This window comes from Colletotrichum siamense (assembly GCF_013390195.1).
Source record: "Colletotrichum siamense strain Cg363 chromosome Unknown KSG_Cg363_contig04, whole genome shotgun sequence".
Taxonomy (NCBI): Eukaryota; Fungi; Ascomycota; class Sordariomycetes; order Glomerellales; family Glomerellaceae; genus Colletotrichum; species Colletotrichum siamense.
The window spans coordinates 5133620-5157237 of NW_023501017.1; the positions used below are offsets into that span (position 1 = coordinate 5133620).

Genomic DNA, 23618 nt, shown 5'->3' on the forward strand with positions numbered 1-23618 from the left:
TCTAGAAAACGTGAGCTTTTCCGAGATTAAATATCGTGTAAATAAGCTCCTGTCCAGGGAGATGTTGCCCAGACGTGGCTGATGATCTACGCGGCCAAGTGCTTGGAAGAGCTTGGAAAGAACCAAGATAACGAGCATTTTCCGTTCAGAAAACGAGGTTTTCCGTGCTGTTTTCCGCTATTGCCTTGGCATACCGGCCCAAGGCCAAGGTGGTGTGACGGGGAAAAGGCGTAGAAACGCCATCACCGCCAAGCTTTCCCAGAGTTGGGGTGGCAGGTACCGACAGGGGACATCGTGGTGCTGCGCCGCTTTGGGTCTGGTGCCAACCTGTCATGATAGTTTCAACTTGTCATCTAGGAGAAGAAGTAGTGACACTGAGAGACATTTGAGTGCCTCAGTGTCGAGGGGGAGACCCGTGCGAGGAGTTCCAGCCATAGTCGAACAAGGTATTGCATGACCTGGAATGTAAATGGTCGATGGAGTAACGCGCTGTATTTCAACAAAACTGACGCGAGAGCAATGGCGGCCTTCACAATACGACCTCGCAGAAGCCCTGGATCATCTGTAGACGCCACGGTACTAGACCCTGACCGCCGAGCCGTGAAAGGGAGTCTAATATCTGCACCTCAGGCGTTTGCTCTAGTTCGGGATGTGAACGCCCTTTTAAAAGAGGTCTTGGCTGGCTCCTCTTCCCCGCACTCCGCACTCGCGGATAAGCTGCCGTACCCCATCTACCCCATGGGGATGCTCCTCGACTCCACCAATCAAGCTGGCCTAACGCCGTTCATCTGGACCCGACGCGATGGCTGCGAACGGTGGATATACATGGGCCTGTTCGGAATGGGGTTCGTAAACATGGGGATATATATCCAAGCTGCCTCCAGCTGGTTTCTGATCCTACCTCGTCCTTCAACCTGCGAATCTCTTAGGCATCTTTTGTCGACAGCAGTTCCCCGGCACCGTTAGCTCGAGACTGGAAGTTTGTCCAGGCTTGTTGGACTTTTTAGCAGGCATCGCGTGTCTTGCTCTCTTTGACCGGACTTTTCGCCAACGCCAAGCGTCGAGATGGCGACCAACGTCCACACCGGCAGGCCCGATTCGCCTCAGGACAAGGTCGGAGTCAACCAGATGGAACACGTCCTGACAACCGATGATCCGGCGCTTATGAAGCAGCCCGCCATCGAGAAGGTGGATGAGTTTGGCGCCCACACTAAGACCGACCCCAGAGAAATTGCACTGGTGAAGAAGATTGACTGGTACATTCTCGTATGTTGCTTTGACGGCCACGGATTTTCATCTCTGAGGAGTAACTGATTTGACCTCACACAGCCCATCCTCTGGGTGATGTACTTTCTCAACTTCTTGGACCGAAACGCCATGATTAATGGCAAGCTCAACGGGCTCGATAAAGACTTAGGTCTGAAGGGACAACAGTACAATACCTGCGTATCAATTCTATTCGTCGGGTAAGTGCTTTCGTAATCATCAGGATGATGCGTCAGACTTACTAACCACTCAAAAGCTACCTCTGTGGCCAGGTCCCCTCCAACATGATTCTTAACAGAGTCCGACCCTCGTGGTACATGGCTGGCTTTATGATGGCATGGTCCGTTGTCAGTCTGCTGACATACAAGTGCCACGACTTTGCCACCATGCTTGTCTGCCGCTTCCTTCTCGGAATTACCGAGGCGCCTGTGAGTGACTAATTCAATGTTGAGATTGAGGCGGTATACTAACAATGCGACATAGTTCTACCCGGGTGCCTTGTACATGCTTTCCATGTTCTACACGCGCAAGGAGGTCTCAAGTCGCATGGCCATCTTTTACACTGGAAACATGGCAGCGTCTGCATTTTCGGGTCTGATTGCCGCCCCCATCTTTTCTGAGATGCACGGCATGAGGGGTCTTCATGGCTGGCAATGGTGAGTCTGAGACTATGTTTTCTGAAATTCGCAATCAGCGCCCTCTGGCTGACACTTCTTTTCGCAGGCTCTTCATCATCCAGGGCGCCATTTCTATTCTCGTCGCTTTCTTCGCCTTCTTCCTGTTGCCCGACAGCCCCCTCAAAACCCGTTGGCTCAATGAAGAGGAACGTCAACTTGCCCACACCCGAATCTACAACGACACAACCGACCGTCGCGAAGGCACCTCTGTCTGGAAGGGTCTCAGCGAGGCTTGCATGGACTGGCGCACCTGGGTCTTCTGCCTTATGGACAACCTCCACTTGTCCGCGAACGGCTTCAAGAACTTCCTCCCTACCGTCGTCAAGACCCTTAAGTTCAACACCACCGTTACCCTTGTCCTCACCTGCCCTCCCTACGTCTTCTCGGCCTTCTTTTCCGTCCTGGTTCCCTGGTCATCCGGAAAGTACAACGAGCGCACCTGGCACATCACGATCAGCAAGCTCATCGTCTGCATCGGCTTCGTCATGTCCGTCGCGTCTCTTAATATGGCTGTGCGATATACTGGTATTATGCTTTTCGTTGGCGCAACCTATGGTGTTAATAACCTGATTCTGGGATGGACCTCCTCCGTTCTCGGACAGACTGATGAGAAGAAGGCCGTTGCGATTGCCATGGCGAACACGTTGGGTAATGCGGCTAGCATCTACACGCCATACCTTTGGCCCGATTCCGACTCCCCTCGATTCCTTACAGCCATGTGCGCGAGCATTGGCTTTTCCATCGGTGTTGTCATCTGCGCCTGGTTTATGAGGTGGGCTCTGATCCGCACGAACAACAAGAAGAGACGGGAGGACCCCAATGCCACCAACTTCTATGTCTACTAAGAAGAGACTGGATGAACGGGAGATGACCTAGCGTTCTATGGGTGGCCGTCGAAGTTAGATGGAGTCATCATGTAATAGTTCACCATGTAGGCAGCTAATGTCCAGAAGGGGTAATACAACGGAATTGACTCCACAGAACAAAGGGCCAATCCTGATTCGCCACATGATGTGCGCCGCTGGAACTGAATGTGCCGGTTGTGAGATCAAATAGCCAATATTTTTGGACGTGAGCCTTCCACAACACCAATCTTTGGTTACTACTGGGTAGAGTCCGAGGATGAATCTTTTCCAGTCGTATTTGTTCAACTTCTGGAGAAATAGCTTTCATTAAGGCGCCAAGCTTAGAATTCAATTTTAAGCTTACGTCTCCTGCCGCAGCCGGCTTGTCTTTGGTCTTGAGATGACTGATGAGGCAACATCTGAGCATAGCCGGAGCTCCCCAGGCTGCAGGCGTGCAAGGCGCTGTAAGCACTATGGGCGGAGGGATTGTCAGCTTCATGTACGCTAGGGACATGGGGTTCTTGTCTCCAGCCTGAAGTAAGCACAACAGTATGGACTGAAGACTGCGTAGACTGCACATGCTGCCATGTGGTTCTACAAGACAGCAGCTCACACCTCCCACAGTTGACAGTGGCAGGATTCAACCTGCAGCTATGTGGCTTAGACAATGGAATCATTTCATCAGTTTTCTCCTTGTTCTGCGGATGCCTGGTCAAAAGTTCTTCCTTGCTGCAGCTGGAAATGTACAGATTCGTTATGCTGTTCAACACTAGCCCTAATGCTTTAGTGGAAGTTGGTTCAATTGTCATCCCATTTTCTAGAAACAAGGTCTGGCCGTCTGAAGTTGATCCATGCAGCGAGCACACTCGGACTTCCGAAAGCCACAAACACATGGTAATCAGGTCGGTAGAAACATGGTCGGACAATTCGGACGCAGCTTGCATTTCAAAGCCTACCTAATGCCACGTGGAGCAGACATGGATGGAATCAACAACACCAACTGAGGAAACATCTTTCCCCAGACTCCCCCGTCCTACAATGCAGAGCTGCCTGCTGACGGATCAGCCTTTTGCTGCGGCCAACGAACCCAGCCTTCAGCCCTCCAACTCGTTTTCGGCGGTGAACCCAGCAAGCTGGCACCACACTGCCCGGGACAGCCCCCAACGAACGTCAATCCCTGTCTCCCATCAGCGCCAAGATGCGCTAGGGAACGCGCATCTTCGGTGATTCGCCAGTTCCAACTCATCTAGCATCAGCAGTCCCAATATGGATCCCCATTCTGCAGTTTGCCAGGCTGTGCTGGCCTAGGTTTGGTGGGTGTTGCTATTACCGGTCCGGCGTAAGCTTGATGCCATTCCCGGGTGCACTGCAGATGAAGGATGCCTGGCGCACATCACTCCACACCACAACACATCGTGAATGATTATCGGTGCCGGGTATCGCAGGAGGCACAGCACCAACAACGGCAACTACGAAAATAGACAGTTACAATTATCGAAAACAGTCTGACGCCGGATCTTGCCTCTCCATGTATATAATGATGATCTTTGAACCTCTGTTCATGTGTCTTGTCTCCTCATCATCACAACCAACGCAATCAAACAACTTGAAGACCAGTTCCCATTTTCCCTACTTTTCCTTTTCCTTTTCCTTATTTCCTTTGTCAGTCAGGATTTCCTATCTGTCAGACACCACATCAACTATCACTACCAGATCATCAGTAACAGTAATCAAGATGCACTCCTCCATCATCCTCTCTTCAGCCCTCTTCGCTGCGGCCGCCCTCGCCGCCCCGGCCCCTTCCAAGACCATGTCCTCGGCTCCCGCCGCCAACACCAGCTACTCCCACGACGGCCACAATGGCGGCTCCATCGACGACGTCCTCCCGCCTATCGTCCCCGTCAACACCCGCTCCGGCAACCAGGACCTTATCACTAAACTCCTGACCGCCCCTACCCAGCAGGACCGAGTCAAGCTCCTCAACCAACCCGGTGACTTCGTCTTCGACTTCAACGACTCCGGCGCCCCGGAGGGCTCCGAGTCCCGCGGCAAGGGCGGCTTCTCCACCTCCGCCACGGCCAAGACCTTCCCCGCCCTCATCGGCAACGGCGCCGCCATGACTCTCGGCTTCCTCGGCCCCTGCGGCATGAACACTGCCCACGTCCACAACCGGGCCACCGAGCTCAATGTCATCGTCAAGGGTCGTCTCGTCACCAACTTCCAGATCGAGAACGGCGTCGAGCCCATCGCCAACACCATGAATACTTTCCAGATGTCCGTCTTCCCTCAGGGCGCCATCCACCAGGAGTTCAACCCCGACTGCGAGGATGCCGTCTTCGTCGCCGGCTTCAACAACGTCGACCCCGGTGTTGAGCAGGTTGCCCAGACCTTCTTCAACCTGCGCCCGGATGTCGTCTCTGCTACTCTTGGTGGTGTCCAGACCATTGACGGCGCTGACCTCGAGAGCTTCCGTGAGCACATCCCCGCCAACATTGCTCTCGGCATCGACGCTTGCTTGAACAAGTGCGGCATCAAGCGCAATGCCAAGCGTGACCTCAACGAGATCTTCGGCGCTGCTCAGTAAATCCACTTGGGAGGGATGTCTATCAATGTGGAGTTTAGTTGTGCTTTTGGGGCTGTAACCTTTCTTGTCTTTAGCGGGTATTAGCATGATGGAGTGTTGGCTAGAATTTGCATTGGGAACCGGTTGGCATATGTGCGGGATTCGCACTGGATGGGGCGGTTGGCGTTTATGGATGGGACCAATACCTTTCGCTGAACCATATTTATAAATACACACTCCTTCGTTATGAAGCCTACTCTTGTACCAGTTGATAATGAGTTCCCAGACCGTCCAATAGAACTTGACGACAAGCTCCAAATTTCGATGAAGAGACGAATTAACTACTGCATGACTTCCAACTGTTCATGTCGAAGTCTTCTTGCCCACGAGTTGACGATTGCGAACCATCCTGTCGTCATCAGATCTGTGCAGCAGACTCCGTGACGCCATGTGGCGGGGTTGTCTCCTCGGCATCAACACCTCTGAACTCGAAGTACTTCTTCCATTCTGGATCGTTCACCAACTGCTGGACCAGTTCCTTTTCGAACGCAAACTGTAGCTCAATACCCTCGTCTTCGCCGGCCGGTCCACGATGCGGAGGATATACAACAACCAGTCCCTCGGCCATGGTGTCTAACAAGTGTCGAAAGGCACTGGGCTTCCCAAAGCCAAAGTCGGCTGAACACACATCCGCGTCTCGCCAATCGGTCATGGCTACAGTCATTGGTGGGAAAGAGTTGACGCGAACCGACAGGTCCGCCTTATTCCGAATAGGTGCTAGCATTTGTAAGGCCCCTTTCAGCAGATCCTCCGTGACCCCATTGGTCATTTGGCGTGTGTAGCTCGCCAACTTGGACAGAGGAGCGTCCGAGATTATCTCAGCAGTGGTCAACTGTGCGACCGGCGACAGGGTTGACAATGTTGCGAAAAATTGGTTTCCCTGCATGCGTGTCGGCATCGCAGGGTTCGTCAGACGCTTGCTCATGGTAACACCCTCACCCCAAATTGGATAGGAAGCTGGATCCGGGTTGTACAAGGGCTGGCGGATTCTTGAGAAGACGCGCCAAGTCAGAGCGCTGATAGCGTCGTATGTGGATATCCAAGAGCCGTCGCTGGGAGAGGCGGCCTTCTTGAGCTCTGCTGCCTTGCTCTTAGGTAGATGGAAGATCAGGCATTGAGAGAGCTTGTGCTCTGGGTGACGATCGGCCTGAGGAGGTGCACTTATGCGTGAGGCTTCTGCCATCAGTGGCGACATGAAGCGGCTGCGGTCCAAACAGCTGGTGTCAAAGGAGGGAAGCTCGCTATTGTTGAATATAGCGCAACAGTTATCTGCCAACTGTCTCACGAAATTGGCCCACCCTACTACGTCATTACTGTAATGGTGGGGGTGCATGTTGAAAATGAGTCCACCCGGTATGAAATTAGCCTTGTAGGAAGCAACCACGGGGCTGTTGTCTGGATGAGCTTCTGGTTTTTCGCCGTAAGTCATAGGAGCGTTGCTCAGGATGTTGATGTTTCCGAGTTTAGCCGACAGAAAGTGCGCCTTTTCAATGTCGTCGAACGAAGCGAAACCATCCTGAGGAGAGTCGAGATATTGGATGACAAATTTGACAGTGCTGGATTTTGTCTTGACGATAGAGTGGTGACCATCTTCGTCCTTCTCAATGGTACCAACGAGGTGCCGGGTCTGACCGAGCGTCCGCTCCAGGCCCTTCTTCAGTATATCCGCAACTTGACTATTGAAGTGTTAGAGTCAATAATACATCCTTTCTTACGTATACACCAATACTTACCTCTTTTGTTCACCATTGAGTCTGAAGAACAACGTGTAGTTGTTGTAAGTCATCGCTGACAGATAGTCGAGCGTAGATAATTTGAAACGCTCCTCATCTGGGTCATTTTCCCAACCGCTAGGATGGAGCTGAAACTCTTCGACTCTCGGCATATCGATGATGTTGCAAAAGAACCGTCAAAACCAAAGTATGTTGGTGTAGCTTGTCTTGCAGCAAGGTTTTGGACACAACCTATGCTTATATGAGCGGTTGTGGTGCCCTTCCTATGTGAGTAAAGCATTTTCTGCACTCCAGTCGGGGAAAGCAGACATACCATGCTGTGTTGGGCGCCGTGGCTGCAAGGTCACCGTGACGATGTCTGATTGGTTTTAGTATGCATACCAAAGAATTGGCATCACACTGGAATGGGGTGACCTTCTATTACCCGGCGAGGAAAGGATCTACATCTGGGCAAATGGCCGACGCAGACCCTTCTTGCTCGTTGGCGCGATGATGTATAGAAGTCTACGGCACAGCGCAGCTGTCTCCACTGTTGCCCAGTAAGTACGAAATACTTGAATCATTTGTGGTTTTTTTTTTTTTTTCAGAATACTTTAAATTTCCTTTTGAAGAGATCACAGAAGATCAAAGGCTAAGATTGCAATGCGTGTCACCTGCCTACGGCAGTGGCTGGAGTTGTCTTGGCCGAATGCTCAATTCGTTGATTGACTTCAGACCCACCGAACCAAAGGAACGCCCACGCCACAAAGCAAGTCATGCTCTCAAAGACTCTTTATTCACTTGATTCTTCTATTCGATTGCGTCTATGTACCTCGAAGCTAAGTACCACTGGCCCTACTTGAGAACACTCGTATGGTTCTTGTTATGTACTGCCAAAGAGACTTCGTTCGGACCTGCAATAAGAGTCTTCCCTATGCTGCCTTCTTTTACTCTGCGAAACGCCTTTTCGGCATCTCTGAAATCCACCACACTAGTAATGAGCTTCTTGACCTGTACTGCGCCACTGCCCACCAGCTCAACAGCAAGTTTGTAGTCACCAGGCCCGTACCGAAAACTACCCTTCGCAGCCACCTCCTTTTGGCATAGGGACATGATGGGAAAGTTGATATCAGATTTGCCCATGCCGCCCTGGACGTAAGTGCCTCCAGCCCTCACGACGTGAAGGCTGGTCTGAATTGAGCTTTCCGCTCCGCTTGCATCAATGACAATGTCCGCGCCTCCCTCAAGACCGCATTGGTCAAGAAGGGCTTTGGCATTATCCTCTGCCGAGATCCGTTGGGACAGGTACACGTGTGTGAAGCCAAAGTCCCTCGCGAATTCTAGCTTTGCCTGTATCACATCGACGGCAATGATTTTGGTTGCACCAAAGGCTTTAGCAACTGCACCGCACAGGATGCCCACCGGGCCTGCTCCCATTACGACGATACTTGCCCCAGGAAATGTCGTTGGCATAGCTTGCTTCACGATATGGACCGCTACTGCCAAAGGCTCAATAAGCGCGCCCTCCTCGAGGGAAACGTTCTGGGGCAGTCTGTAGCAGAAGTCGAATGGAGCGGCCCAGAAGCCGGTGAGCGTGCCGTGGTGTGGAGGTGTGGCCGCAAACACCATGTCAGGGCAGAGGTTATAACGACCTGCTAGACGTTCGGCGCACCATCGACACGGATAGCCAGGCTCGATAGCAACCTTGTCGCCGGGCTGAAGACCTGTCACCTCGCTACCGACTTCGACCACAGTTCCAGATGACTCGTGGCCTAGGACCATAGGCTCTTCTACCACGAAGTGGCCGATCCTCCCATGGTCCCAGTAATGCACATCGGAGCCGCATATTCCAGTGTAGTTGACAGCAACTATCACGTCCTTCGGTGACGAGAGTCGGGGAATAGGTCGCTCGACGAAATCGACATCGTGTGGATTCTTGAGGACGAAAGAAACGTTCGACGTTCGTGGGCTGTAGCCGGGGGGCGGGCACTCTGAAGGCATTGTCTGCTTGGCGCCGAGAGCGGTCGGAAGGGTGCGTTTGTAGGAAGATTTTCTTTCGTCTTAATGGATAATTGAACGGAATTAGATTGGTGCTTGACGAATGACCATTTACGGATTAGTATTTGAGCTTTTACGCAGAGACCTGAATATTTATCATAGCAAGTTGGCTGTGAATGCCCAAAGACTGATTCCTCTCTTGGAGTGTGATATGATTGGTCAACTCATTCTCCCCCTTGACCCAGTATCTGTCGTGGGCCGGTTCCGAGGAAGTTGGAGAAGAGGAGTCTGATGCGGCAAGTGTAAGGATGTGAGGGGTGCCGCCGGAACCGCGACTTATGTCGATCGCTCAGCAGTCTCGGTCTCGGTTCCGTCTGTACTGGGCTAATGCTCGCTCAATTGCGCTCCTATCCCTTGTGTAGTAGCCCAGTACCGATTATGCATGCTAATTCCACAAAGCATGTCGTGTAATACCAGCCGGTCATTCGGTTCCGTCTTCTTCATGCTGCAACTCTCAACATTTCGCAATGTCGGAATCTAGACAACAGGCTTCGGATGACGGCTCTCCGGCTATCATTGCGAGCCGCCGGCTGCCAACACGCGTGTCTAACGCATGCAACAGATGCCGTCGGAACAAGAGTAGAGTAGGTTTTATCGATATCTTTTGCAGACAAGCGTGCTTGATCGCTGATAGGTGTTAGTGTGATGCCTTCAGGCCGTGCTCGCTATGCGTACGAGCCAACGTCGATTGCGAGCAGGCGTCTTTGGACGAACACCCTAAAGGCAGACCTCAAAGTCGCAGTGAGCGTCGCGCATCTAAGTTACGAAAGTAAGAAAACAACCAAACACTGGATGCGATGTATAGAAATCTCTGAGGGCCACAAATGACTAACATGCGAAAGACGGCCTCAAGCTACGATTAGCCATAATGTCCGATCTGTGACCAGCCTCCCAACGGAGCAACCTTTGTCTCCGGGGGAGGACTGTCTGGCAAGAAATGTCGAGAATGGTCACGTTGCAGAAACGATCACCCAAAACGTTTCTTGGCCGTCGCTAGATTATGGGGAGTCTGAGTCTGCAATGGGCATCGCTCGCAAGGTAACGGAGTGTTCATATTGTTACCATTCTTCCAATTTTCTGACTCAAAAATTCCCACTAGATTTATCGACTGGGTAGTCAAACAATCGACGAGAACCAAACATCAGCCATTCCGGACGGTGGGGCGGGTACCCGGACTCCTCTCCTAAGGAATGGCTGCCAGCGTCTCCCGATATCCACTATTCTCGATGGCCGCTTCCCTGACCTCGGCACGATTCATTTGCTGTTGGAGGAGTACTTCGAAGCTGTCCATTGGTTCTCTCTCGTCGTGTACGAGCCAAAGCTCCGTCGTCAGCTTCAGTCGATTGAAGATGGCTATGCACATCCCTCTGAGGCACCTTTCTTGACTCTGCTTTCAACAGTGCTGGGTATGGCAGCATGGTATCAATCCAAAAAGCGTCCACACGATGTTAGCCAAGATTGGAGGCTGTGGAGCGATGATTTACTCAAAATAGTAGAAATGCGGCTTGTTCAGGTCATGGATCAGCGTTCCTTGGCAGCGGTGCAGACCCTCATCCTTTTGGGGTCACATCACGTGTACCACGGTCGACCAAACCTGTCTTTTGCCCTGCTGGGTGCAACCATCAAGATGTCTCACGCCTTGGGTTTACATCGGGGACAAAAAGACGGATCTTTCGATGACATCGAAGAGCGTAAGAGGGTGTGGTGGACTATCTACACATGGGATAGGTATGCATTTAAACATCCTTCTCTCCCTTCCGTGGTGAATTCTGACAGGTCAGATTCGCTTCGATCTCATACGGGCGCCCTCTCAGTATAAATGACGAAGACTACAACGTCGATCTGCCGGCCGAGTTCAGCGAGTCGCCATTCTTTGGCTCTGAGGCCACACAAGCACAAGTCACTGGTGTTTGTTACTCGCCATATCAGACAGAGCTGACACAACTATACCTCATCGCATCACCAGCGCTGAAGCAAATATTTGGCTCGCTATCGGCACGCGCAACATGCCAGTACTTCGACTCAGAGCACCGCTCCCTCATCACTAACGTCATTCAGCGACTCTCATCCTGGCGCCGCAATTTGCCGCCGGAGTTGTGCCTCGACTTGAAGCGGGACTACGACCCATCAAACACGGGATGGGGTGTACGGGCGCATCTTTTGCAGTCTTTGTCTTTACAGCTAACGTTCGACAACCTCCTGATCGTACTACATCGACCATTCCTGGCTCGGCAATTGGAGAACCTTTCTTTGAGCAGCCCAGGACCGAATGGTAGCAGTGTCGCAGAAATGATTTCCCCATCAGCAAGCCACGGGGGCCCGCAGAGCCTAGCCTCACAAGGCAGTGTCCACTCCCCTCACGAGAATCAGGATCTCGGCATCGAGCCAACTGCAATCTCAGAACAATGGTGGGACGCAGCAGTAAGAACTTCCAGCGTGACGGAGCTACCGCAGCTCACTCAGCTTGCCACTGAAAGCCACCTCGTGGCATTTGTGGCCATGAATATGTTCAACGCAGCGATTGTGCTGATTCTGGTTGCTCTCTCGGACCCGCTTTCCGACCAAGCTCAGGGGATAAAAAGGCCAATTACCAAGGTCTTCCGGCTAGAAGAGCTTCTGGGTCAGAGGTCGTCGTTGTCTAGCCAAAGCAGCGCCGTGCTGAAGAACCTCATCCGTCTTCTTCTTCGACGTGAGGGCGAAGCTATGATCGGAACGGCAGCTTCTAACTCGACCGTCACCGATACAGTGGCGGCACCGCGCCCTCTTCTTGACCTTGACCCCAGGTCTTCAATGTCGGAGCGGGAGTCTCACACCCAGTCTGAGTCCGTGATTAATATTTTGGTTCACGGGCCAGATCAAGGGCATGGATCTAATCCAAGCTTTGCACAGCGCCTGAACGAAAGTCTGGCTTCGGTTCAGCAGAGTACGTCTTCACCTCCTCTACGAGCCTCATATTTACACGCTGACTTGCGCTAGTTATCCCACCGTTCCAAAATGAGTACTTGGAGCCTGGTCTTGCGTCAGAGTCAAGGGGTAATGGTGCATTGCTAGGAGGTCAATCGCAACACATTAGTTATGCAGCTGGGTCTGCGTACCAGGGTCCGACCGAATCGCCAGGGCAGCATGCTGTAGATTATGGGGCGAACGGTCTCTTCTGGCTTTGGGACTCTACGTGGAGCGGCCAAGTTCCGTGATCTCTCAGAGACCCCAAATTGAATAGGATTTAACCAGTGAACTCGTGTTGGCTAGATTCAGAGTAGCGAGGGACAGAGCCTCCAGGGCCAGAGTCTTCTCCTGATGATCATTCTTCAATCTTGAAAGCGTCGTGAGGCCGAAACCTAACTAAAAAGCGCGGGTCTTCTCTCGATTCGCTACTTTCGTAGGACCCTTCACCTAGCTGCATAAAACATAGTTGAGAATTTGGCTGATCTCGGCCTCCGACGTATGCCGATGGCGCCATCTAATCTCAGTACTCCGCACCGGCACCGGAGCTTTACTCCCTGGAGCTACGGCAACTGGGCTCTCTGTATACCGGATATGACTGAAGAAAAAGAAAATCCTTCGCAAGCTTTGAAGTGTTGGTATCCATGTTTTGGGCGTACGGATCCGGGCCAATCACTCCACTGACGCATATCTACGGTTCCGACGGATGTCGAGTCTTCGCCCACCCCCTGTGCAGCCTGTGAACCGGTTCACTCCGCAGGGGCATGTTGTCATCTGACTTTTCAGCACGACTTCAGGTCTGGGGAAAAACAGGGATAAGGCTGTGGTTGCCCGTTTTCTATGTTGGCGCAATCGTGGGGATGGTTGAAAATGGTGCCAAGTTGACGAAGCTGCTGCGACCATACCCCGCGATTTGCAGACATCTACCGGTTCCGACGGCTCCAGGTAAAAGGCTCATGAATGGGTTCTCAAGTCGATGCTTTAAATAACCCCAGATTCTCCCCACGGGGTAGGTATTCTGGAGTTCGTCCTAATACAGCGAATTGAAGTTGTCTTGTCACACCACCGAAGCAATGGAGAAGCCACCTGCACCAACTCTTCTGGAGTCCGCTCCCGTTCTTTCCAATGTCGTAGATCTACCGCCGCCGCATGTCTCATGGCTCGAGTCAAAGATCAAGCCGAAGACTGTCCATGCTCGCTATCCCTTGAGGGGTAAGCCTCTGCTATGGATGACTTGCGCATTTGGCTCTCTTGGAGACGCCCTGTTTGGCTATGATCAAGGTCCGTCCACATCTTCGAATTTGTCCCTGAGTCTCTTTGACTGACACAACAATCAGGTATCGTGGCCGGCCTCTTGGTCAACCCCGTGTTCCTCAAGAGATTCTTCGCAGACTACGGAGGCGCCCACGGCTCAAGCGATGACATCAACCCCTCCATCACGGGCATCCTCGTCGCATGTCTGCAAGTCTCCGCTGCCATCGGTTCTCTCATGGCTGGAAATATTGGCGATATGATTGGCAGACAGCGATGTGTTCGACTGGGAGGCTTCATCTACTTCGCGTCCGCCTTCATCCAAGCCTTCGCCCCTAACTTTGCTACATTCATCGCCGGACGGACGATCCAAGGATTCGGCGTCGGGTTTCTGTCAATGACCGTCCCCGTCATCCAAACTGAAATCGCCGCACCGCATCGCCGTGGCCTCATGGTAGGTGTCGAATACACGTTCCTCATCGGAGGTTACGCGCTCTCGACGTGGGTTGACTACGGCTTCTACCACCTCGTGCCCAAGAGCGAGTCGTGGCAGGGGCCTTACTTCATCCAGATGGGTCTCGCGTTCATCCTCTTCGCCATGTCTTTCATTCTTCCCGAAACACCCCGCTGGCTCGCAAGGAACGGTTTCACGCAGGAGTGCATACAGACTGTTGCCGATTTGCATACGAGGGATGGTAACACGCAGGCTGAACACGTTCAGCAAGTCATGCTGGAAATCAGCGAAGCAGTGCGCTATGAGGCGACTCTCGGACAGTCATCGTGGAGGGAGATGTTTACGCGTTATAGAAAGCGGACCATCGTCGGCATTACTGCGCAGATGTTTGCTCAGCTGAACGGAATCAACGTCATCTCGTTCTACCTGCCCACGACCCTGGCCAAGGCTGGCATGAGCCAGTCCAAGTCGCTGCTTTACACTGCTGCGAACTCGATCCCATATGTAGCCGCGACGACCTTGTCTTGGTGGCTAGCTGATAGATGGGGACGCCGCCCACTGTTGATCCTCGGTGGTAAGCATAGTTCCGATATAGTTCCGATATTCTCTTCTACTCATGCACGGGAAGCTAACTATCAAGGTATTCTCATGGCCATCGCTCTCAGCATTGTCTGCGCTTTCACCGAGGCACATATACCTGACATCAATGTTCGTGCGAATGGCATCTATGCCTTTGTCGTGATCGTAGGTTTACCCCCTAGCATGGCACGATGATGTATGCTTACGTTTCTCTCAGTACAATGCCATCTACGGCTTCACCTGGGGTCCCATGCCCTGGTTGCTTCCAGCTGAGATCTTCCCCCTACGCGCCCGTAGCAAGGGCATGGCGCTCGCCACCTGCTCGAACTGGGTATTCAACTTCGCTATTGGCATGTCGGCCCCTGACGCGTTCGCGGGCATTGGAGGCTATTACTATGTCATCATTGCAGGATTCTGCCTGATATCAGTGGCTCTGGCAAAGTTCTACTATGTCGAGACGGCGAATCACACACTTGAGGAGATAGCAATTGCTTTCGGCGACAAAGCTTTTGTGGATGACGACGAGACCGTTGTTGGCGCGGCGCACTTGGGACAAGGGGAGACGGAGGCTTCTACGACCAAAGTTTGACGTCAGCGGAGAACGGCCTGAAATCAGAGTGAAAGCCTTAATTATATTGTTTCAGCGTTGCCAGACTATAAATAGCTCGTGGAATATGGATATTTGGTTTGTCATTAATAAATCATAAACTTTTACTTTTCCGATGGCTCAACATCGTACTCCACTTCGGTCCTGATAACATATTTTGCCCCCTTCCTGACGCCCGTGCCTTCATGAAGCAACGCACTAGTGTCTCCATGAGGAAATAACGCAACATTGCCCATCACTGGCTTAATTGGGTACGCATTCAGCGTCCCTTCTCTCGCCGCCGGCAAGAAGTATGTCGTCTCCCCGCCCTCGAACTCGTCGTTCAAGTAGATCAAGAACGTGAACAGCGAACTCTGCTTCTTTCCTTCGGGCGAGGCGTCGTACACGTACGTGTCGTCCGGCAGGACATCGGACGGAGGCCAGGCACCATCGATATGAGCGCGATACTCTGCGCCGGGGACGTAGCGGTACACGCGGAACCGGCGGTTCAGACCGCGTGCTAGACGACCTTTGACCGACGCCGGGACGTGTGCGGAGACGCGGGACCACAAAGTGTCATGGAAGAGAGGGTCGACAACCCAGTAGAAGTTGTGGGCCAGGATGCTGATGTCACCGTCTTCGCGCAGAGGCGCGTCAGGTAGGAAATTGACCGTCTCACCGGCGGCGATGATGGCTTTGCACTCTTCTGACGAGAGAACGTTCTTGATCACGCCCAGATTGGGAACGATGGGATGTGGCTGATATGATATATCGGTGCGGTCTGCGGCGAGGGGAATAGTGTTGGGTGCATTGGTGTAGAGGAGTGCGTCGTGATGGTTGGGGGGCTTTCTGTCGGGTCCAGGTGTTCTCTCGATCATGCGGAGACCGGTAGCGAGTGACGCCGGCGCCGAATTGAATATTGTCTTGTCCAGTACAGACGCGTACACTTCTTCTGAGGGCGTAGAGGGACGCAAGTCCCAGATCTCCTGAAGGGCGATGCCCGGTGTTGATGGAATGGGCAAGGCATTCGGGTTGGTGTCGACGGGGCCAGTCACGCGTAATATGGCGTCGATAACCCGCAGGCGCTGTTCATCCTGTTCGCTGCGCTTGATGTCGGAGCCGTCTCCGCCGGGTATTGTCGACAAGCCGCTGATGACGTCCAGGTCTCGCACCCAGCGACACAGGGCGCCGAGCTTCGGCTCTTGCTCGCGGATCTTCATTTCGGCGAGAAGAATCCTCGCTTCTGTATATCGTTCATCGGTAAGGGCGGATGTGATGCGTGCGACGAGGCCGAGGTTCGATCCAGCTGCAGGTTCGAGATGTCAGTCCTTGTTCCAATTGATATGGGACGGTGGGTGGCGAAAACGTACGAGCATCGCTTGCGGATGCCTGACGGAAGTCGTAGACGGCGACACGAAGGTCCTTGCATGCTCGCGACTTGATCAGATTCGGGTATTGTGCCAGTGTCTTGAGAGTGTCGACCGCGATCTCGAGCTCCTCGTCCGAGATGACCGTCTGCAAGCTCTTAGGCTCGAGGGAGGTGGCGTCGCCATCGCTGTCGGTCGGGGGCGGGGTGGTTGTCGTCGCGCTCGTCTTAGCCAATTTATTCGGCGCATCGGCGTGCGCGTTTTGCTTTCTCTTCTTCGACTTCGTCTTCGCCATGGCTGCTTCAATTGAAGCTGTCGATGATGAGCTCGTGGGGTGATGGCGGGGTGGCGTGGTTGACTGAAGGGTCCAGCTCCATTCATAGTTCGGGGGTACCTTTTTTCTGCGCTTTCCATTTTCCTCACAGTTTGCCACTGTGCGGCAGACGCCCGGCCGGTAGCCCCACTCTTAGGTCTCGGCCGAAGAAAGTCCGAAAAGCATGGCCGGCCGGGCCGGCGTTTTATCACCCGAGATGATGACTGGAGTTGGTAGAGTGCGGGCGATGCCAGCCAGTGCATTGCATTCCTCGTAGTTTAATTATCTGGACGTTTCTCTCAAAGACGTCTTTGCCACAATCAGATCTGACAGGCTACTGGGCAATTAAAGTGCGAAGTTTTGAGATGCACTACTTAATAAGCAGCCACAACCCGCAGAGATGTTGATATACGTGACAGCTGATTCCCCTAATTTTAGAGAAGCTTTTTTGACAGGCTTCCCGATCTGAAGTATATCATACTACCTTAAAATTCGCGTTGGTCAGTTTCTGATTTGCCTCCTTGCATACTTCCGTGATGGCCTAGCTAATTTGAAGGACCAGTCGGGGTTTTGAGCCAGGGTGATCATGAACACCCAGCAGCTATGAAGGTAAAGTTCCATTGCTATAATGGCCGGTCTATCCGATACCATAGTATATTCACTACTCAACCTGGCTCACACTGTGGTCTTTCCTATATGACCTCTCTGCTGTCGACCCTTCTCTCAGTAGCACCTCTCTCCACAAGCACATTCTCATTAACTGGCCCCTCGCCAACGTTCTCCCGTGGCGGCTCGGTTTCAGTTTCTCCGCGGGTGTTGCTATATCTCACTGATGCCGCGCTCTCTGTCCGCTGTTCTTCCACGTCTCCTGCGGACCCGTGTTGATCTTCCTCGCTCGACTGGATACGCTCCCAGAACATCTTAATGACAAAGTGTCTCCTCCTCCAGTCCCTTCCCTCCCCCCTGGCTTCCTTCTTGTGCTCCCTCATGCCTTGAGACAACGGTCCTAAGCACGAGAGTACAAACATAAGTAGTTGGGAGCATGTCTTGAGTATTTTAAAACCGAACCATGGCAAAAATGCCATTATCCTCAAGAAATGCTTCACATGGAAATATCTGAACACACCCCGCAAGGCTATGAAAGTGAGTTTCAAAAAGATGGCAAGAAATGAGGCTGCTCTGCGACCCATGTCCGCCGCTTTCCTGAACGGGCCGAGCGAAATTTTGATGAGCATTACAATGGGATTGACATAGAGAGCAAAAACAATGAACGGAATCGCCACTGAGATAGTCGTAATGACTTCAAGAACAAGCGACGGGTTAGCAGGGGCTTCGATGTAGAGCTTGGAGAGTAGGTTTGTCGTACCGGTAGACTTGACCGCGTAGCCAAGCTGCATCTTATCATCGCCGACGTAGTTGTACTCCGAGATCGGCAAAGCCAGGAAAGTAGCCATGAAAGATGCTGGAAGAAAAATGATCGTGACCACGGTGAAGACCGTAATGGTGTTTCCCGAAACGCGCGTCGTTCGAGCCTCGTATACGTTTGCCTGCTTCTGCTTCAGGTCTAGCAGATCCTCCAGCTGAAAGGCAACGTTAGCGACCCGGATCGAAACATCAGCGTGGCCAGGGCGTAAGGTGGTTCCTCTCTTACGTGGCGATATACCCTCCCCGCATTGGCATCCATCTGCTCTACGTAAGCAATTTGTTTCTCGATAGCGTCTACCAGACTGGGTCTCGAAGACGAATTGCCCACTGTCTCGCCAGTGGATACAGCGGCGGCTCGTCTCCCATTTGTAATGACCCGTGTAAAGGGCCCCAGTACAAACTTTTGTTGAGCGAACAGGTTACTCAAAATGTTCAACTCGTCTCGAATGTCTTTGATCTCTCGCAGCAACCCCACCTCGTGCATTATATCAAAGGACTCCTCCTCCCGACGAACTTTCTTCGTTGGAGGCTTGTTGAATTTCAGCAAAAGAAGTTCCAACAAGGAAGACCCGATAGCCTCTGCGTCTTTTAATTTTCGTGCGTGTATTTTGTCTTCGGACTTCCAGGAAGCCCTCGAGGTGTGCTCGCCCAATGGAACACGCGCAGGGCACCCGTCTGTCCGTCCGGGTGACACCACGTCTCCGGTCGAATCATTCATCAAACCTCTGTTATTACGATTCGCAGCCACTCGTTTGTCGTCCTGTTGTTTCCGATTTCGCAAAACTTTATTCCCCTTCAGCCCCTCACGGATTGAGTCCATCATTTCTTGGCTCTTATCATTCCGTGTCTTGTCTTCGTTATTTGCCCCGTCGGCGAAGTTGTTGAAGCAGCGAATTTCTTCGTTTGCCTTGTTCAAAGTTACTTTGAAACGCTAGTCATGACGTCTCAATGGCATTACTCACCACATAAGAGATAGAATAGTCAAATATCTCCAGGTAGCGATATCTTTCGTATTCCCATTCTATCCTGTCGTAATTTAGACCAAGGCATTGGGCCATGATTAGTTCTGCCAGGTCGAAGACGCATGTTATTGGGGCTCTATGCTTCTTCATGAGGCGATCCAGGATCCTCTCAACTACATTTCCAGTATCTAGAATGGGGTTGTCTCGAGGCTGTCCCTTCCGGCTATCCCATCGCTGCGGAAAACTAGTTATCACTGTTTCTGTAGCGGCTGTCGTCAGCAATGAAGTATCTACTGGGACAATGAATAACACAAACCCGGGTTCAAAACCCATATCCACAGCTGGTCAATCATCATAACGGGCAGCGAAATGTCTGGGTGTTGTCTTTTGAAATAGCGCGAGACGACCTGGTCTGTGTCGCGATCTTCTGTGCTCTCGGTCATGTAGTACTGAAATTGATCTAGAGTGCGTCGGAGGTGCATCGGACGTCGGGATGGGTCAGGGAAAAGGTGGGAAATCAGCAGAGCTTGGTTGCGATCATTGTACCCCTCATTCCCGGAGGCCGAGCCAAGCTTAAAGTTCTCCCCATAGAGATACTCGAACACCAGACCGACGTTCCAAGATTCTGGTACGGCTGTTTTGATGACCTTATTCATCTCCTTGCGTTTTTCTTCAGACTCCCAGTGAAGGTATGGCATCTATCCATCTGCATTAGCATAAATGCTATCAAACACAGGTCAATTTACACACGAAAGCGACAAGATTCCCCGGGTTCGCTGTGGCATAGGTCAGATATTTCCAATAAATGCGGCGGACTGGAGGCAGTATACTGTCAGGTAATTCTCGACACAGTGGCTTCATGAAGCGTCCATGAACCGACGAATTGACTGGGTCGTGTAGCTGACGCATCCATAGCTCAGTCCTAAGCAGATCTGGAAAAACCTCAAAGTTGGTACAGTCGAATCTCAACGTGGTCATGAGAGTCTGCAGCCTGGGTTCAGTCAAGTGTAAACGGAGGAAAATTTAGTCAATTACCTCGACCCAGTCCATCTAGATTGTTGAACGTTAGCTTTGCCTGCCCGAGTGATATGGCTCACATCAGAGACTTACACAATTCGCAGGAAGGTGTATCCACTGGAAGTCTGCTTTGGGATAACATGCACACCCATTTGTGGCCTCTCCAGCCAATACCCTGTCGAGTAGGCCGTCTTTGTTCGACACGAACTCTTCAACCGCCACATTCATGGCTCGATGGGCGTCGCTGAGTGGGGGCTTGTTGGTGTCTACCTCGCCCGTATGCTTTTCGGTGTAGAAGTGAACGATCGTTGCATCGAAGCCTGTTGCTTCGAAATCCGCTGCCCTCGCTTTTCTGTGGTGGTCGAAATTCGGTCCGGACACATTTGCTGGCCTCGCGGTGTCTGTTGAGCTGGTTAATATTGCACCGTTGTGACCCATGAAAATCCTCACGACACCCTCATGCCCTGCCTTCATGGCCAAGTCCATAGGGATGCTGCCATCTCTGTCCATTGAGTGCTTGTTGGCCCCAATTTCAAGCAGAAGGCTGGTAGTTTCCTCATGACCCAGTTCAGCTGCGTCATGTAGGGCCGTGTTCCCATTGTCGCCCGGATCATCGATGTTGATGTCGTATGCAAGTAGCAACCGTACAACAGCATCGCTTCCCGAAACCACCCCCTTTCGAAATGCGGTCTGCCTTCTTGGCTCCAATTCAGCGTGCCAGTCATCGATCTTGCTGTACTTATCCAGTAGCTGCTCCACCGCAGTCTCGTACCCCGCTGCACAAGCCTCTTCTAATAGAGCTGCCGGGCTGATGAAACTGCTCCATTCCCTAAGCCTGCTACTGCCAAGACTTTCCGCGAATTCTTGAAAACCCATTCCAGACCACTTTCTGACAGTGGATAGAACTCGTTCGAGGGCTGAGAGCCCCAGGTTCCCCTGTTCGAGACCTCTCTTAAGCAGTTCCTCCCTGAGGGAATCTGTCGATATATTTCTCCCCTCCACGGTTCGCCACTTCGTCTTCAGTGCTGGGATAAGACAGTCCTCGTGCATTTCACATTGGTCCTCGTCCCTAGGCACTATTTGTGTCATTAGTACCACATTTGGCTTTCTGGCACAGGGGATGTGCTCACGTTCGATGTGAAATTCATTGCAAAGCATCTGTGCCTTCTCAGCATCCCCGGCTCTCAGGCGCAAAAACACGAGGTGTTTTACTGCCCTGAGGACATTGATGTTTTTGCCATCGTACCGGAATCGTAAAGCTTCGACTGCCCTCCTCATCATTCCCTTGCATTCGCCGTGTTCCAGATCGAGTGCAACTCGCCTCAAGTTGCAAAGTGTATCGAGTGTGGACCGGTGGCTACGGCCTAAGGCATGTGTTTTGGCCTTGTGGGCATCTCCTAATAGTTTCCACGCTTTTTGAAGGTCGGCACGCCTAACGCAGAAGCAGGCCCAGTTATTCATGAGTTCCAGGGTCCAGGGGTATTCGCGTCCCAGTGATCGACGAACGCCCGTGATTGCGGTCTCATACAATTCCTGCACCTTGTCATATTTCTCAAGGATCTCGTAGACGTGGACCAGGGATTTGATGCACGCCATAGTAGGAACATTGTTCCAACCCCAGACTTCTTCCATTCCGGCGCGGACCTTCTCGAGCATACGCTTGGCATCTGTGTGTTTGCCAGCAGCGGCATATGCGTTACCCAGCATCAGCTGAAATTGCATTATCATCCGGTCGTTCGTTTCATGTACGTGTCTTTCGTACTCCTGTATCAAGTTTTGGTAGAAATGAATCTCTCCCTCTACTGTGTCGAAATCGCGGATAGCCCAAGGCCACTCCTCCTGGTCAGCATCTAAGTTCACGTCAGCTTTCGACACCATGATTTGATTGACAACATGCGAGAGGTACATTCTTCATAGTCATTGTCTTTTTGTTGATGGCCATCGCCGGCGCTTGGAGCAAGACCAGTAAATGAATCGCTGTGCGCCTGGCTCCTATTATCGACCCCTGCTCCAATGGAGTTTGGCGGGTCCGGTCCCGCGGCATCGCGAATTGACCCTGATGACATTCTGCGCAATAATTTGGACAAACGGCAGAGGAACTGAAAAGGATGATCGAGCAGATGCTGACACAAAGGCGGGGTTGAAAGCTTTCAGCCAGTCCTAACTGGCTCGCAGATAGTGATCGCCGATAACGACTCGGAGTTGAATTGTGTAGAAGGATGCGTCCTTAAGCAGCGTGTCCTGGGGAAACATATCGCCTGACGAGACGCGTTTCTATATGTGGAATTGGACACATGAAGGAGGTGGCACAGGTGAATCTGTTTGCCGAGGAAAACCCCAATCTGTTTCACTGCGTCCATCGAAAATACACAGATGAGGGGTAACTGGCTTACTGCCGATAGACATGCTATCTCTTCACCCCAGCCTGCCTGAGGACCTGCTGTAGAGTCCAGTCACGAACCAGGGGATTGTTAGCTGACCACCACTTGTGTGAAGACAATTGGCCGACACGAGCGGCAATGGGCTGTGCAAATGGCGGCTGACGTCTTGGCTGCATCGCCAGCCTGATCACGGCTTGCGTCACTATTTTGCAACGATAATCCATAATGCGTCTTCCTACCTTGTATTTGTATTGACCTCATGACTGGCTGCAGGAAGATGAAGATTCAGGCTTAAATAGCCTTTTTCATACCAAGTCCAACTCAACAACATCCGTCGAATCAAGTACCGCCTCACCATGCATAATGCCATGCACATAGACAACGCCCACCAAACTATACAATCCATCTCCTACACACCTCAGTGCAACCGGCACATCCAAACCTTGTATAACCCAAATTTCGTCGCCCCGCTCAATCCCATCGGCAATTAGCCCCAACCGTCTTTCGGATGTCGTAAACAAAGTACGCTGTTGATTATATCTGTCGTTGTGCTCTTCAGCCTCCGCCGAAGTCTGGGAAGAACAGAGATTATGCAAAATCTCCGTGAACACCTTATCGAAAGTGTCACAATCACGGGCTTCAATTGCAGTCCGCAAACCTTCCCACAGCCACTGGTGTTGAGTCCACAGTTTTGGACTTGGCCGCTCTTTGCTTTCGATGGGGAGATTTCCCTGCAGTACCTCCACGACTGCGTTCATTTCAAGTAAGCCGTCCACTTGCGTTCTTCTATCGTATTCGGTATCTGAAGCGTCGATGAATGGGATGGAGAACGATTGATAAAGGCGCTGGTGGCGTCTCAGCAGCGGAGAGCACTCGTCGAAGAACTGTTGGCTGTCATCGCATTGCGTGGACTCTTGCCTCCAATGCTCCAACAACTGCATTGTGTCTTTCGCCACAATGTACGCACATTGTGATCTGAGTAATCTGTTCAGGCGCCCTATGAGTGCGTCTCCTATTTCGCTGGGTGCTGGATGACGTGCAATATAGTCGCTTCTCTTGTCTTGGACGAGAGTTCGCCAAAGAACCTCATATCGGCCTTGATTAGTAGCTTCAGGCGTAGGTTTAGTAGCTTCAGGCGTCGCCGTCCCCCCTACAGGAT

The 23618-nt window shown here is 52.0% G+C and overlaps 7 protein-coding genes across 7 annotated transcripts; 4 read left to right on the plus strand and 3 right to left on the minus strand.

Annotated features, from left to right (window-relative positions):
• Positions 1 to 1065: 1065 nt before the first annotated feature.
• Positions 1066 to 2788, plus strand: CGCS363_v007287 (putative transporter; the record flags this gene model as incomplete). The annotated part of the gene is made up of 5 exons (XM_036639136.1): positions 1066 to 1266; positions 1330 to 1466; positions 1523 to 1694; positions 1750 to 1922; positions 1990 to 2788. 5 exons carry the CDS (start codon positions 1066 to 1068, stop codon positions 2786 to 2788), a joined length of 1482 nt encoding a protein of 493 aa, XP_036496109.1.
• A 1735-nt stretch (positions 2789 to 4523) lies between these two features.
• Positions 4524 to 5372, plus strand: SR1A-2 (Spherulin-1A; the record flags this gene model as incomplete). The annotated part of the gene is made up of 1 exon (XM_036639137.1): positions 4524 to 5372. The coding sequence occupies one exon, from the start codon at positions 4524 to 4526 to the stop codon at positions 5370 to 5372; it is 849 nt and encodes a 282-aa protein (XP_036496952.1).
• A 397-nt stretch (positions 5373 to 5769) lies between these two features.
• Positions 5770 to 7296, minus strand: CGCS363_v007289 (Trichothecene 3-O-acetyltransferase TRI101; the record flags this gene model as incomplete). The annotated part of the gene is made up of 2 exons (XM_036639138.1): positions 5770 to 7087; positions 7145 to 7296. The coding sequence occupies 2 exons, from the start codon at positions 7294 to 7296 to the stop codon at positions 5770 to 5772; spliced, it is 1470 nt and encodes a 489-aa protein (XP_036496951.1).
• Positions 7297 to 7978: 682 nt separating this feature from the next.
• Positions 7979 to 9124, minus strand: xdhA-5 (putative D-xylulose reductase A; the record flags this gene model as incomplete). The annotated part of the gene is made up of 1 exon (XM_036639139.1): positions 7979 to 9124. One exon carries the CDS (start codon positions 9122 to 9124, stop codon positions 7979 to 7981), a length of 1146 nt encoding a protein of 381 aa, XP_036495611.1.
• Positions 9125 to 10808: 1684 nt separating this feature from the next.
• Positions 10809 to 12375, plus strand: CGCS363_v007291 (putative transcriptional regulatory protein; the record flags this gene model as incomplete). Its single annotated transcript, XM_036639140.1, has 3 exons — positions 10809 to 10909; positions 10963 to 12104; positions 12158 to 12375. 3 exons carry the CDS (start codon positions 10809 to 10811, stop codon positions 12373 to 12375), a joined length of 1461 nt encoding a protein of 486 aa, XP_036495612.1.
• An 822-nt stretch (positions 12376 to 13197) lies between these two features.
• On the plus strand, positions 13198 to 14997 carry rco-3-3 (putative glucose transporter rco-3; the record flags this gene model as incomplete). The annotated part of the gene is made up of 4 exons (XM_036639141.1): positions 13198 to 13405; positions 13462 to 14403; positions 14470 to 14573; positions 14626 to 14997. The coding sequence occupies 4 exons, from the start codon at positions 13198 to 13200 to the stop codon at positions 14995 to 14997; spliced, it is 1626 nt and encodes a 541-aa protein (XP_036495609.1).
• Positions 14998 to 15119: 122 nt separating this feature from the next.
• Positions 15120 to 16656, minus strand: CGCS363_v007293 (uncharacterized protein; the record flags this gene model as incomplete). Its single annotated transcript, XM_036639142.1, has 2 exons — positions 15120 to 16300; positions 16365 to 16656. 2 exons carry the CDS (start codon positions 16654 to 16656, stop codon positions 15120 to 15122), a joined length of 1473 nt encoding a protein of 490 aa, XP_036495610.1.
• Between the last annotated feature and the right edge of the window lie 6962 nt (positions 16657 to 23618).